Source organism: Callorhinus ursinus, unplaced genomic scaffold (genome assembly GCF_003265705.2).
Source record: "Callorhinus ursinus isolate GAN/ISIS: 27379988/994484 unplaced genomic scaffold, GSC_fseal_2.0 scaffold117, whole genome shotgun sequence".
NCBI lineage: Eukaryota > Metazoa > Chordata > Mammalia > Carnivora > Otariidae > Callorhinus > Callorhinus ursinus.
In genome coordinates, this window is record NW_027397179.1 from 59,631 (window position 1) to 74,271 (window position 14,641).

Below are 14,641 nucleotides of genomic sequence, written 5' to 3' on the forward strand. Positions count from 1 at the left end.
ATGTGTCTGTGGAGGGGTTCTGATTTGGAATCCTCTCCTCTAGCAGTATGATGGCTCTCTCTCCCTATTTAGGCAAGCTGCTTTTAATGTTCTTTGATGTAACTGTGTAGTTTTTTTCTGGTTGAATTGATTCTAAGTTCTTGGTATTTTTGGTTGCGACTTTGAGCAGGATCCTTTTGTTGGTCATTATGTTCTCTAACTGTACATTTCTGGTTTATAGGAACCCTATTGATTTTTGCATGTTTATTTTAAATCTAGCCACTTTGCTGCATTCCCATTATTTCTGAAAGTTTCTGTTTGTTTGGGGTAGACGATCATGTTGCCCACAGTCAGTGGTAACTTGGTCTCCTCATTTGTTGGCAGTTATTCTTGTGCTTTTGAGCTCTTTCTAGCCTTGAGCCCTGGGGATTATGTCACATTAGAGCACTGCTGGTGGGTCCTTGTCTTGTCCCTGACTTTCATGGCAACGCTAGCTGCACTTTCAGGTCTGTAGTCTTTATCTGGCTACACAGTAAGCCCCTGTCCCTTGCGTGATTGGTGTTTGATCAGGAGGGGTCAGCTTGGGCCTTGGGGTTCCATGTCTACACCCCGTAGGCTCCTTCATGACTCTGGCCTCCTGCTAAAGAGTGTTGGCTTTCTTTAAAGAAACACAGACCCTGTTTTCCTGGCAATTAGGGCTTTTAAATTGAGGATGGTTTTGATCTGTGTTCAGACATTGCAGCACATCCCAAGGCAGTTTTGGGCACCCCTGTCTGCGTCCCCTTGGAGAGGGGCAGCTGCGCCCGTTGTGTGGAGGTGCTGCCAGGCCTCAGCTGCATGAGGTCAGAGCCTGACGGGGCACCGGGCAGCAGGTGCTTCCTGCTGGTCTGCCAGGCTGCCCGCCAGATCTGCAAATTCACAGCCAGGCTGAGTTTCCCTGCACAGCAGCATGGTGATGGAAGTGGCTGAGACTGAGGTGCCCAAGTGGGTTCTATTCTAGAGCAAAAGGAGAGGGGGCTGCGCAGAAAGCGGTGGCTCCCAAAGAGAAGATTTTAAAATAGTGCGCTGTACTGCGAGCTCTTCCACGGGCCCAGGCACGGCGCTGAGTGTGCTAGGTGCAGCAGCTCATTCCCTGTGCCCGGTACCTTGTTCCGCCTGGGCACCTGGGGAGGGCAGGGCCTCTTAGAGCCATGACCTCAGCGCTGCCGGGCTGCTTGCCTCTGCTGTGGCCTTGCTCAGGCCCTCCTCCGCAGAGAGAGTCCCTCCCTGGCAGCCTGCCCCCCCTGCTGAGACCCCTCCGGAGCCACGGCACCAGATGAGGGCATGACTGGGTGGCCTGGGGCACGGTGGCTCGGGGTGAGAGCTGATAGAGGTGGTGGAGTCGCTCACTCAGTCTCACCTTGGCTGCTCGCCAGCTCTGTGGCCTCATCCATGTCCCAGCTTTATAAATGAGGAAACTGAGGTGCAGAGGTCAAGCCCCTTTCTGAAAGCCCCCTGGCTGGCACACACTGTGCTGTGATGGCCCTCACAGATGCCTCAAGGCCTGTGGAAAGCCCTCTTTTTGGACTGCCCCTCATGTCTTTGTCCCCAGCCACCCGCCCCTCAGTCCTGAGGACTAGGCGTGGAGAGTGCCATCACAGTCCTCTCATGGTATGCCCTCCTCCTCCTCCTCCTCCTCCTCCTCCTCCTCCTCCTCCTCCTCCTCCTCCTCCTCCTCCCCCTCCCCCTCCTCCCCCTCACCCCTCCCTGTGCTCAGGACTCCTTGCTCCGGCTAAAGGACCACCGACAGTGTTTTGAGTGCTCCGATGTGGCCTTGCATGAGGCCGTCCAGCAGATGGTGAATGCCAGTGAGTCTTCAGCCAAGGAGGAGTGGGTGGCCACGGTGACCCAGCTGCTGCTGGGCATGGAGCAGGCACTCTCGGCCGACAGCAGTGGCAGCCTCCTGAAGGAATCGTCTTCCTCCACTGGCCTCACCCGGCTCACCAACAACCTCATCCAGGTAACCCACCGCTCCTTTTTGCGGACATCCCCTTTCTTCATAGCTCACGGGCTTTACTGCAGGCTAGGCACCCCAAGGGGATGTGTTGGCTGCTCTGGCTGCAGGAAGCGGCCCCTGCTCTGGCTGCAGGTGGCGGGTGGCTGTGCCCTGGCTGCACACCTCCATGGGACTGGTCGGGTCAGTGAAGATTGCTGAGCACTTGGCACCACAGGGTTCTTCCAGACCACCCGTCCCCAAAGGGTGGAATCAGGCTCAGAGCAGGAGGCCCTGACGTGTGTGCTGTGAGCAGGAGGTGGAGCTGGGGCTGGAACCCCAGGCCCTCTGTTTTCCCCACCAGGGCTCTCCACCACCCCCACGTCATCCTGGCTCTCATAGCCAAGGGGTGATCACAGCACTCCACGTCATCCAGGTGGGCTTCATAGCAGGGAACCGTCCGTAAGCTCTTTCTCCTGACAATGACTACGCAGGCCGTCAGCAGGTCCTGCCAAATCCACGTCCTTAATGCCTTAATGTCCCCGTTCTCTGTTTCTCCTCTCTGTGTGTAGTGCTCTGCCTTAGCCCAGGCCACCGCTCTCTCTTCTTTGAACTGTGGCAGTTTGCTCCCTGCAGTCCTCCTTGCCCCCTCTACCCTCCCAGCGCAGCCACCGCCCCGACACGGGAATATCGTGCCTCCCTCTCTTCAACACTTCATACCCCTCCGGGTTGCCCATTACCCAAGGTGCACGATTCCGCCCAGCCTCCTTTACTCATCTTTTGCTTCCTCGGCTTCCTCTGGGCCTCTGCCTGCATGCCTGTCCTCTGCCACCCACTCCTGCCCTCTTCAGTGTTGGTTCCACCACAGCCATTCACCTGGAGTGTCACCTCCACTCCAGGAAACCTCAGGTTCCCACCCCCTCCTTGGCGACCCCACTGTGGCCCTCATTTACCTTAAATGCAGTGGCCATACTGATTTTGATTCTTAATTTTTTAAAAAAGATTTTATGTATTTATTTATTTGAGAGAGAGCAAGCGTGCACGTAAGCAGGGGGAGGAGTAGGGGGAGAGGGACAGACAAACCTACTCCACGCTGAGCGTGGAGCCCACCGGGGGACTCGATCTCACGACCCTGGGACCATGACCTGAGCCAAAATCAAGAGTCGGCTGCCTAACCAGCTGAGCCACCCAGGCGCTCCTGATTTTTTTTTTTTTTTTTAAGATTTTATTTATTTATTTGACAGACAGACACAGCAAGAGAGGGAACACAGCAGGGGGAGTGGGAGAGGGAGAAGCAGGCTTCCCGCCGAGCAGGGAGCCCCATGTGGGGCTCGATCCCAGGACCCTGGGATCACGACCTGAGCCGAAGGCAGACGCTTAACGACTGAGCCACCCAGGCGCCCCAGGTGCTCCTGATTCTTAACTCTTGAGTGGCTTGTCTGTGGCTCTCTTCCCCCTGCACTACTAACTCCCCCGCTGCCCCACTCACCTCTGTAACCCTCACATCTGGCATGGGCCCAGCACACAGTAGGTGCTGAAGGCGTCAGGAGCTGCACGTAACATAAGGGAGGACTATCAGAGCTGGCTTCTTCAATGCCTGGGCTTAACTCTGTTGTTGGGCACTCTGGGATGCTGATGATGTGCTGGAATGCTTCTAGGTCAGTGTCCCCACCTCTACCCTGAGGAGTCATCCGAGAGGGTGGGAGGAACAGCTGGCCCTACTATGACACCCCCTGTTCTTCTCCCTCTCCCAGGTCATTGACTGTAGCATGGCCGTGCAAGAGGAGCCCAAGGAGCCCCACGTCTCCTCAGTGCTACCCTGGATCATCCTGCACCGGATCATCTGGCAGGAAGAGGACACCTTCCACTCCCTCTGCCACCAGCAACAGCTCCAGAACCCGACAGATGAAGGTGGCAGGAAATGGGTCTGGGTGGGGGCAGGCCTTGACAGCCCTATCCAGGTGCTGAGTGGACTTAGGGCTCAGTCAGTAGGATTTTGTGTGGAGCTCATTGCGCAGTGAGGTCAAGAGGCAATGGGGTGTGGTGTTTCATGTCTGGTGCCAGTGGCAACACAGAATGGCAGCACGGCAAGTGCTTACAAGGAGTGCTGACACTGCTCCAGGCAATCTCACACTTGCTTACTCCTTTAATCCTCAAGGCAGCCCTCTGAGATGGGCAGCCACACGCTGGCCCTTGCACTTAACCACCACGCTCTGTGGCCCCTGCTGGTGTGAGCCGGTCAGCAACGGAGGTATGGAGTGAGCACAGGTTCCAAATCCCAACTATCACATCTTCACTGTGTGACCTAGAGCAAGTCATACAACCTCTCAGCCTCTATTTCCCAGGTACATGTTGGGAATAATGGTACCTATCTCAGAGGATTGTTCTGAGGACAAAATGAAATAATAAAGCTGTCATTTGTCAAATCAGTGCCTGGCACATGGGAGTGCTAAATGATGAGTAGTCATAACAAGAAGCCAAAGAGGGTGAGCCCAGGACTCTTCATGGAGGTGGTACTTGAGCCAAGTCAGTGCAGTGGTAGGAAATGTGGTGAACTGAAGAATTAACAATAACAACTAAATGACATTTAAACAAAGATTCCCTATCATTCTACCAAGTGGTAGAATGTTCTTGCATTTTCTGTCTAGACTTGGCCAATGACACAAATTTTTTATGTAGCTGAGATTTTAATACACATACTTATGTATTCAGCCAAGCTTCAGATTAACTTTACTGGGAATCTTTCCTCAGTGATTTGAAAAGTCAGAAAAGTGGAAAGGAAAGAAAGTCATCCCTATTCCAACGACCTAGAGAAGGCCAGAGTTAACATGCAGTTTGTTTCCTTCCGTTCATTCACTCTAACTTCTCTAACTCCCCCGGTACTTATCAGCTGCTCACTGCATGTCAGACCTCTGGGAATAAGGCACTTCGCTCCGACAGATTTGTGGTGGGAGGAGACAGACCAGAACACCCACAGTGCCAAGCCAGGGTGGCCCGCTGAGAAAAGGGTGCCTCATGCTGCCTGGGCGGGGGTGAGGGGCAGGGTGGTACTGGGGGGAGAGGAGAGCAGGGGCAGGGGAGGACATGAAGAGACGGAGCAGCGTGAGCACGGTTGCAGGAGTGCTGGCTATGTGGGTTGGACATGGGAAGGGCCAGACTGAGAAAGGCTTTCAGGACCTATTTTATGAAGCTGTTTCGATTTTGCTCTGTAGTTTTTGTAATGCTGTTGAGAGGTGTCCTGCTTTACTGAACCATCCCCCCTGCTGACCCCTCAGGATGCCTGCAGCATTTTTCTCTCTTTTTTTTTTTAATTTTTTTAAATTTATTTATTTGAGAGAGAGCATGAGAGAGAGAGAGTACATGAGAGGGGGGGAAGGTCAGAGGGAGAAGCAGACTCCCTGCCGAGCAGGGAGCCCGATGCGGGACTCGATCCTGGGACTCCAGGATCATGACCTGAGCCGAAGGCCGTCACTTAACCAACTGAGCCACCCAGGCGCCCTGCAGCGTTTTTCTCTTATAGGTCACACTTCGATGAACCTCATGTATACCTTTTTGCTTCTGCCTAATTGATTTTTTGGATAAATTTCTAGGATGAATATCTTTTGAGCTTTTGACAAGTAGTACCTTTATATTTTCCAAAGGGGTTTTAAAAGTGGAAAAAAAAATTGAGGTTTACAATTATGTTTATTGTTTTTCTTATAAATATAATACAGAGAGACTCCTGAATTAAGAGTATCCTTTCCCCTCTGATTAATTATACAAACAAAATAAAGATTTTAAAAACCTGCCGGTAAGCAAACAAGGAAAGGGGGACAGTGGAATGCCGTCAACTTGAGAGGGTAGGCCAAGGAAAGAATCCAAGATTCTGGTGGACTGGCAGCAGGTGTGGTTCCTGTCCCATCCTCTCCCACTGGTAGGAAAGCTGAGGGAAGATGGGAAGTTGGCAAAATCCTGGGAAATATTAATGTCCTCTCATTTGTAGAGAGTGGGCAAGTGGGGAAACCCCTCCATATCACCCTGGGTTCGACAGAGACAGGAAGGGCTCCTGGGCCCTGCCGCCTTCCAGTGACCAGATCACGCTGAGGGGAGGGATCCAGGGATGAAGCACATTACTGGCTGGTTGGAGAGAGGCCCGGTGTAGGGTAGAACGTTGTCATAATTGAGTTCTCTGAGCCAGTTCATTGGGGAGAGGAAGCAGGATAGAGCAAAGGAAAGTTGATCTGTGATTCAGGTCTGACCCAGGCCTTGGCCAACCTGGCAGGCAGCTCTGGAACCAGAGTGGCCCATCAGAGCTGTCCTACCATGTTGGACTCAAGTAGTCGGTCTTTAGACTCCTGTCTTGCTCAGTCACTGCCCATGGACTCCCACAGGAAGTGCATGACCTTGGGTGAGGTGCATCTCTGCAGCTACAGAAGAACCTGAAGGAGCTGACTGCTGGGGGCTGTCTGCTGACTGCACTCCTCTCAGTGGGTAGCCAGTCCTACCTTAAAGGGCATCTCAGAGAAAAGACAAAATCCAGGTGTCCCAGTGAGGACTGTGTGCGGCGCTCGCCCAGTAATCTCCCTTCTACCTCTGCAAACACAGGTTACAGGAAAGTGGGTTGAGAGCAGCACCTACTTTAAAATAATGGTTTTAAGGAAAGGGCAAATTGATCTTATATTTGGGAAAGTGCCCCAGTAAATTCATTGCTGACGTGTTAGAGTACTTAACGTAGTATGGAGGAAGTGCCCTAGCAGACCATGAGCAGGGTAGAGAAGTGACGTGGCAAGTGTGCTGACCTATTGTAGCCCACCCCCAACCCTGTGTGGGGGGACGAAAAAGAAATAGACGACCTCAATCAGGAAGAAAACTTACACCAAGGAACAGAGTCAGGGGCCCTGTAATGATTTGCACAAGAAATCGCTTATTAGGGCACCTGGGTGGCTCAGTCGTTAAGCGTCTGCCTTTGGCTCGGGTCATGATCCCAGGGTCCTGGGATCGAGCCCCACATCGGGCTCCCTGCTCGGTGGGAAGCCTGCTTCTCCCTCTCCCACTCCCCCTGCTTGTGTTCCCTCTCTCGCTGTGTCTCTCTCTCTGTCAAATAAATAAATAAAATCTTAAAAAAAAAAAGAAATCGCTTATTACAAAATTGGAACTAATAAGCAGAATGAAATGAAACAGAAAGTTGCAAAACTAAGAGAAAACATTGCAGACCAAGCCTCACCATTATAAACTAATAAAGCAGGCTGCGAGGAGCAGAATGGGTATATCTAGAACTGAAACCAGGGATACAGTTCAGAGCTAAAAGTGTTCATGAGAAGGATAGATGTAGGACACAGGTGGTCCTGTGCGAGGATAGATTGTGCTTCGGATGGAAAGACTCTAGCAATGAAACAGGACAAGCAGTCAGCCCACTGTCAAACACGGGAATAACATGAATTTCTCTGTAATAAAAACTGAATGTGCAGATTCAAAGTGTTCGGTATATACCGTGAAAAATTTGATACACAGCAAGATACATCCTGGTTAAGGATCTACTTTAAGAATAAAGGTTTCTTAGAATTGTAAACTGAAAAAGCAATTTATCTTCACGGGATAGAACATGAAACTCATTTCAGATTTCTCCCTAGCCGCATTCAGGGCAGTTGAGGTGATATTTAAAAGTCTACACTGTTTTCAAGGAAAGATGATGCAAACTAGGACATCTAGCCAAGTTGCTTGTAATTAATAGTGGTAAGAGACATTTATAAACAGGGATTCCAGCTTCTGTGGGTGCTTCTAAAAACACCACTGGAGAATGAAGTCAGTAAACCAACATGAGTCAGAATGAAATTCGTCAGGAGTGGAAAAGCCACAGGCAAGATTTTGTGATGAGCACCAAATCCATTTAGAATTGGAATTGAGAGAAAGCAACTGTGCTAATTATGGTCACAGAACAGAGTGTCAGTGTTACAAACCTTGAAGTGCTACAAATAATATGTACAACAAAATTGGGAGAAGGGGGAGAAAGGAAGTGTTATAAGCTATCATCCATCTTGAATAATAGAATCACTTGATGCTGTTGAAAATGGAGACTAAAGGACTGGCATGGCTTAATTTCTTCATGATTTTCTGAGGTTTTTTTTTTTTTTTTTAAATCCATGCCTTTCATACTTTTTTTTTTTTTAAAGATTTTATTTATTTATTTGACAGAGAGAGAGAGAGCACAGCAGGGGGAGCCACAGAGGGAGAAGGAGAAGCAGGCTCCCCAGTGAGCGCGGAGCCTGATGTGGGGCTCGATCCCAGGACCCTGGGATCATGACCTGAGCGGAAGGCAGACGCTTAACCGACTGAGCCACCTAGGTGCCCCGTCATACCTTTTTTTTTTTTTAATTTAATTAATTTATGTTTTTTTTTAGAGCAAGCGAGAGAGAGCAAGAATGCATGAGCCGGGGGGGAGGCGAGGAGGAGCAGAGGGAGAAGCAGGGGCTCCATCCCAGGACCCCGGAATCATGACCTGAGCTGAAGGCAGACGCTGAACGGACTGAGCCACCCAGGCGCCCCCCTTTCACACCTTTTTGACTGGGGCTGGCCGGTGGTCAAAAAGTATAGAACAAATTTCATGAAAGAATCCTTATTCTACCTGGCGTGAGCCCCACTGGTATTTTCTGCCCTGTGTTCTATCCTAGCCCTCTTTAAAAATGCTGACTACAAGCCCACCAGTGGGTTATAGCCTAGAGTTTCAAAAACACCAAAGCACCTTTAAGGAACTAGTAATAGTTCTAGTGGTGAACAGACACTTAACTAAAATTTGGTCATTCTCTTTTTCTTCTATCATACTCCACTAGGCCTGTGTATAAGAATCTTTAAGAAATGGTATATGTCAGGGGCGCCTAGGTGGCTCAGTCAGTTAAGCAACTGCCTTCGGCCCGGGTCATGGTCCCAGGGTCCTGGGATCGAGTCCCACATCGGGCTCCCTGCTCCGCGGGGAGCCTGCTTCTCCCTCTCTCTCCCTCTGCTTGTGCTCTCTCTGTCAAATAAATAAAAGCTTTAAAAAAGAAAAAAAGAAATGGTATATGTCATATGGGTTTCATTGTTAAAAATTATCTTTCTAAACGAATCATGAGAGACTGTGGACTCTGAGAAACAAACTGAGGGTTTTAGAGGGGAAGGGGGTGGGGGGATGGGTTAGCCTGGTGATGGGTATTAAGGAGGGCATGTATTGCATGGAACACTGGGTGTTACACGCAAACAATGAATCATGGAACACTACATCAAAAACTAATGATGTAATGTATGGTGACTAACATAACAAAATTAAAAAAAAAAAAACCTGGGGGAAAAAAAATAAAAATTATCTTTGTCTTTCAAAATGTTTCATATATGTGCCCAGAAAGATGCTTCCAGTGATGTCCACCAAATGTCAGCGTGGTTATCTGGAGGTGGATGAGGCATTCCTTATGTCTTCTTGTACGATTTGAATTGTTTTTTTGAGAAGCGTGTATTGCTTTAGTAAAGCCAGTCAAGTCATTACTTACTTAAAAAGATAAAAAAGGAAAGAAAGAAAAATCTGTGGCCGCCTTATCTGTGGTAAAGACAGAAAAGCCCACAAAGGAGAGGCTGAGCCTTGCAGCTCCCACACATGTCCCCATGCTAACTCTGTGCCGGTCTGTCTTTCCCTAGTGATGGCCGAGACGCCCATGCTCCCATCCTCCCTCATGCTGCTCAACACAGCCCACGAATATTTGGGCAGGAGGTCCTGGTGCTGCAATTCCGATGGGGCTCTGCTGCGATTCTATGTAAGCACTGCCCTCTTGGCCAGGGCTGGGGGCGGGGCGGGGGGGCGGGGGGAGGAGTGCAGGGTGGGATGGGTTGGCACCCTGAGGCTTGCTTGCTTGGCCTCCCCCTGCACTGGGGCCTGCTGTGCTTCTTTGATTTTGTATGTGACTACTCAGAGTTGCCAGAAAGTCTGAACTTGGTTCCCTTGTGCACCTGCGTTCAGGGGTTCTGGACCTGGCCTTGACCTATGGGTGGATTTAGAACCACTACTTGTTACTGTGTCTGTTATGTGTGTGTCAGGCATAGGGTCGGGCTCTTCATAGTAATTTTAGAAGAAACAGCTGTATTCACCATGCCTTCCATTGAGTTCTGTTTGCCAGGCACCACTCATACAAGGTAGGAGTTGCTGAATCAATAGCTATTTAGCAAGTAAATATTTGGTGAGTGCAAATAGCCTTCCCCCACTTGGCAGCTGTGATTGACTGGGCGTACTGGGGATAAGCGGCATGATTCTGTCCCCAAAACTCACTGCTGAGTGTAAGGCCAAGCAGCACACAGACAGGTTACAGGGCACGAGAGGGTCACCCAACCCAGCCTGCAAGGTCTATTAATAAATGTTTTAGTGGAACATGGCCATAACCATTCATTTACCTATGAACTATGGCTGCTTTGGCAATACAGTGGCAGGGATGAGAAGCTCTGATAGAGTCCATATGGTACATGAAACCTAAAATATTTACTGTGTGGTCCTTCAGGAAAAGGTGTGCTGACCTCTGCTATATATGTTTTCAGCGAGCAACATATCCTCTACAACCGCAGTCCACCTCCCCAGTGCTGATCTTCCTCCTCTGCCCTGTGGCTTTCCGCGTGGCTCTTATCACCTTCTAGCACGCCTTATAATTTATTTATCTAGTATGTTTATTGTGTACCTCTTCTCCACTGAAACATAACTTCCACGAAGTAGGGGTTTTTGTAGTTTTGTTCGCTGCTGGATCCCAGTACTTGCTTAGCACAGCAGCACACCTAGCCCATAGTAGGTGCTTAGTACATAGTGGGTTGAATGAATGAACCAGAGAGAATATTTATAGAGCTCATGTATGTGTAAGGCTTGACAGTTTGCAGAGCACTTGTGCTGAGGAGGCAGAGACTTGGCAGGAGCCCTAGCCATAGATGCCTGAGTGTCTGCTCTACCCTGTGAGTTCTGAGGGCCTCCCAGGTGCTCACCCTGGGTCAGCTCCACGCTTTAGGACCGTTTTTGGAAAAATTGTGCTAAGCCTAGACTATATTGCTGCCCAGAAATTGGCAACTTCCTTCTTCTGCCTTCCCTCTCCCAATTAGAGAGTGTGGAGACATTGTCTACTTCCACAGGGTCACCTCCACAAGGCAGTCAGTCACCCTTCTGCTCTTACGCGGCTTGGGGGAAGTCAAGAATGGGGTAGCACCTTTGCAAGCTGGTACCCAGCAGGAGTGGCGCTGAGGAGCGGCCTGCCGGCAGGCAGCACACACAATGACAGGACGCTCCTACTCCAGGTTTTCCTTAGGCTGCAGCGTCTTTGGTGGAGCGTGAATCCTGGCCGCCAGGGTCTGCCAAGTGAGTTTGAAGGAGTGGAAGTGATAGAGGAGTACCTCCGTGTTTCATTTCATAGCTCCTGACTTCTCTACCCAAGGCCCAGCTTTTCTATTCCTGCAGCAACTTCACCTTTGTGGGCTCGGCCCCTGCTTATTGACTTCCCTCTCTGCTCAGGGCCATCTAGGTGTCCGCTCGCGATTTGCTTGCTCATGTAATTTGCTCATTTTTCTGTTGGGCTTTTTTTCTTTTCCCCATTGATTTGTAGAGTTTTTATGTACTCTGAATTCAGTCTTTTGTCTGATACATATGTTTCACCAGTTTTACATGCCCGTGTGTGTGTGTGTGTGTGTGTATGTGCACGTACGTGTGTGTATTTAGTTCTAATTTCTATGCAATTTTATGTGACGTGTCTTTTAACTTTGTGTATAGTGTTTGTTTTACAGAATTTAAATGTCAAATTTGTTAGTCCTTTATGGTTTGTGGGGTTTTTGTTTTCTGTGTGTGGTTTGTTTTGTTATTTGTACTTTAAGAAATCCTTTCCTCCCACAAGATTATTAATATATTCTTCTCTATGTTAATCTTAAAGTTCACTCTCATTTTTCACATCCGGTCTTTATTCCTTCTCAATTTTGGTTTGTTTATGACATAAGGTAGGGATCCATTTTGAATTTCCATATGGATGGCCAGTTGGTTTGTACCATTCATCAAAGACTCTGTTCTTTCTGCACTAATTTGTAAGGCCCCCCTCCACCTTCTGTCCATACGTGTGAGGGTTTGTTGTTGGACTTTGTTCTTTCTGTTGGTCTAGCTATTCCTGAACCAGTATCACACTGCCTTTGCGGTATACTGACACCTGCTAGGATTAATCGACTTGCCTATTTGTCACATTCTCTTGACTGTTCTTTGCCCTCTCCTCTTCTAAAACATTGTAAGGACCGTTGGTAAAACTTTGTGACCCACCCCCACTCCCTAATCCTCGCCACCGTTGGAATTTAATTGGAATGGCATTAATCTCACAGATTAATTTGGGGGAGAGTTGCCATTTTTATATGATTCTTTCTAGTCATGAATGTAGTATATCTCTCCATTTATTCAGGTCTTATACTTTCATGTCCCTTAATACAGTTTTATAATTTTCTCCTTAAGCTCTTATGTATATGCTGTTAGATTTATGCTTGGGCATTATTTTTTTTTTATTCCTGTTATAAATAAGTATTTAAAAATTAAGTTTTCTATTTTGTGTTTGTGGACAGATAGGAATACTACTTTTTAAAAAATAAGTTTCTCCTGTCCGTAACTCCTTTACTTACTGCTTTTATTAATTCTGGCGGATTGTAGATTTCTCAAATTTTCTTTGTGGACAGTTATATCGTCCATGAATAACTATTTTTTCCCTTCTTTTCAATCCTTACGGTTTCCTTTTTTTTCCCCTTGTCTTAATGCTTTTGGCCTAGGGGTTGGCACAGCTTTCACTGTAAAGGGACAGATGGTAAATCTTGTAAGCTTCTGTTGGCCATAGGGTCTCTGTTGCAGATAACTCAGCTCTCCCATTGCAGCACAGAAGCAGCCTTGTCAATATGTAAAGATAATATGTAAAAGCTTGTGAATGCTGAAATTTGAATTTCATATGTTACAAAATAAATTCTTCTTTTGACTTTTTTTTCAATCATTTAAAAAATATAAATGCCAATCTTAGCTTCTGAGCTATACAGAAATAGGCAGTGTTCCCCCTGGTCCATAGTTTGTCACCCCAGCCTAGAGCTCTCTCTCTTTTTTGGGGGGAGGGGATAAATTGTAAAGATTTTATTTATTTGACACAGAGAGAAAGAGCATAAGCAGAGGGAGCGGCAGGGAGAGGGAGAGGCAGGCTCCCCGCTGAGCAGGGAGCCCGATTCGGGACTCGATCCCGGGACCCTGGGATCATAACCTGAGCTGAAGGCAGACGCTTAACCGGCTGAGCCACCCAGGCGTCCCAGGGGGGATAAATTTTATAAACTACTGACCCTTTCTTTGGTGATTCTAGGCCCATTTAGATTTTCTTTTCTTAAACCAATTATATTTTTGAAATAGTGTCCACATAAGCATAAAATTGTTCATGAAGTGTGCTCATGATTTAAAAAGTCTCTGTGGTACCTCTGGTTATGCCTCTGTTTCTGAGCTCAAATCATTTATTTGTGCTTTCTCTGCTCCTTTTTTCTAAGTCAGTCTTTCCTGAAGCTTATCTAATTAGTTTTTTCAGGGGGCACCTGAGTGGCTCAGTTGGTTAAGCGTCTGCCTTCGGCTCAGGTCATGATCCCACGGTCCTGGGATTGAGCCCTTCATAGGGCACCCTGCTCAGTGGGGAGCCTGCTTCTCCTTCTCCCTCTGCCATTCCCCCCACTTGTGCTCTCTGGCTCTCTCTAGCTCTCTGTCAAATAAATACATAAATCTAATGAATAAATAAATAAATAAATAAATTAGGTTTTTCAAACTACCAGCTATTGATTTATTGATCTGTTTTTTTCTTGCTTTCTAAGTCATTAATTGCCACATTAATATTTATTATTTTTTGGATATATTTTGTGTCTTCTGTAACTTTATTGTGGTGAAAGCTTATTTCAGTGTTTACTCTTTCTTGTTTTTTTTTTTTTCACATCTTGCTATCATTAAGGTATTAGTGTTTCTAAATTAAGTATAGGAGCATTGGGAAAAACCATGTGCTCAACATCTTGTATAAGGTCATTTAGTAACATATTCCTGACATTAAGATGTACTTACAAACTTGTGTTTAAAAGCCTTTGTGAAAAGACATTTGCTGAATTGTTTGACAGGACACTGTATAAAGCATCCTTCAAGTAATTTCTTCCTTTTTTTAAAAAGATTATTTATTGGGGCGATTGGGTGGCTCAGTCGGTTAAGCGTCTGCCTTCGGCTCAGGTCATGATCCCAGGGTCCTGGGATTGAGCCCCAAGTCAGGCTCTCTGCTCTGCCGGAAGTCTGCTTCTCCCTCTCCTGCTGCCCCTCCCCCGCTCAAGTGCATGCACGTGCGCGGGGTCTCTCTCACTTGCGTACTCTCAAATAAATAAATAAAATCTTAAAAAAGTTATTTATTTACTTATTTGAGAGAGAGTGAGCGAGAGAGAGAGAGAGAGAGAGAGCACGCACAAGCGGGGGGAGGAGCAGAGGGAGAGAATCCTCGAGTAGACTCCCTGCTGAGTGTGGAGCCCAATGCAGGGCTTGATTTCACGACCCTGAGATCATGACCTGAACCGAAATCAAGATTCAGTCGCTCAAATAACTGATCCACCCAGGCACCCCAGTAACTTCTTCCTTTTATTAAGATGTAAGTGTTATAAATTTATGTGTGAAGCTTATGGGAAAAGCTATACGCTTACCCCCTTGAA

General features: G+C 47.8%; 1 protein-coding gene across 8 annotated transcripts in view; it reads left to right on the forward strand.

Moving 5' to 3' along the window:
• The window catches only part of CABIN1 (calcineurin binding protein 1), a 151,476-nt gene that overhangs the window by 39,714 nt on the left and 97,121 nt on the right, over positions 1-14,641 (forward strand). For 7 of the 8 annotated variants that reach the window (XM_025857272.1, XM_025857276.1, XM_025857273.2 and 4 more), the window contains 3 exons: positions 1,736-1,978; positions 3,706-3,862; positions 9,593-9,708. In XM_025857272.1, the coding sequence (XP_025713057.1) occupies positions 1,736-1,978; positions 3,706-3,862; positions 9,593-9,708 (516 nt within the window). The remainder of the gene's footprint in view (positions 1-1,735; positions 1,979-3,705; positions 3,863-9,592; positions 9,709-14,641) is intronic. The other variant, XM_073889746.1, reaches the window with a different exon arrangement.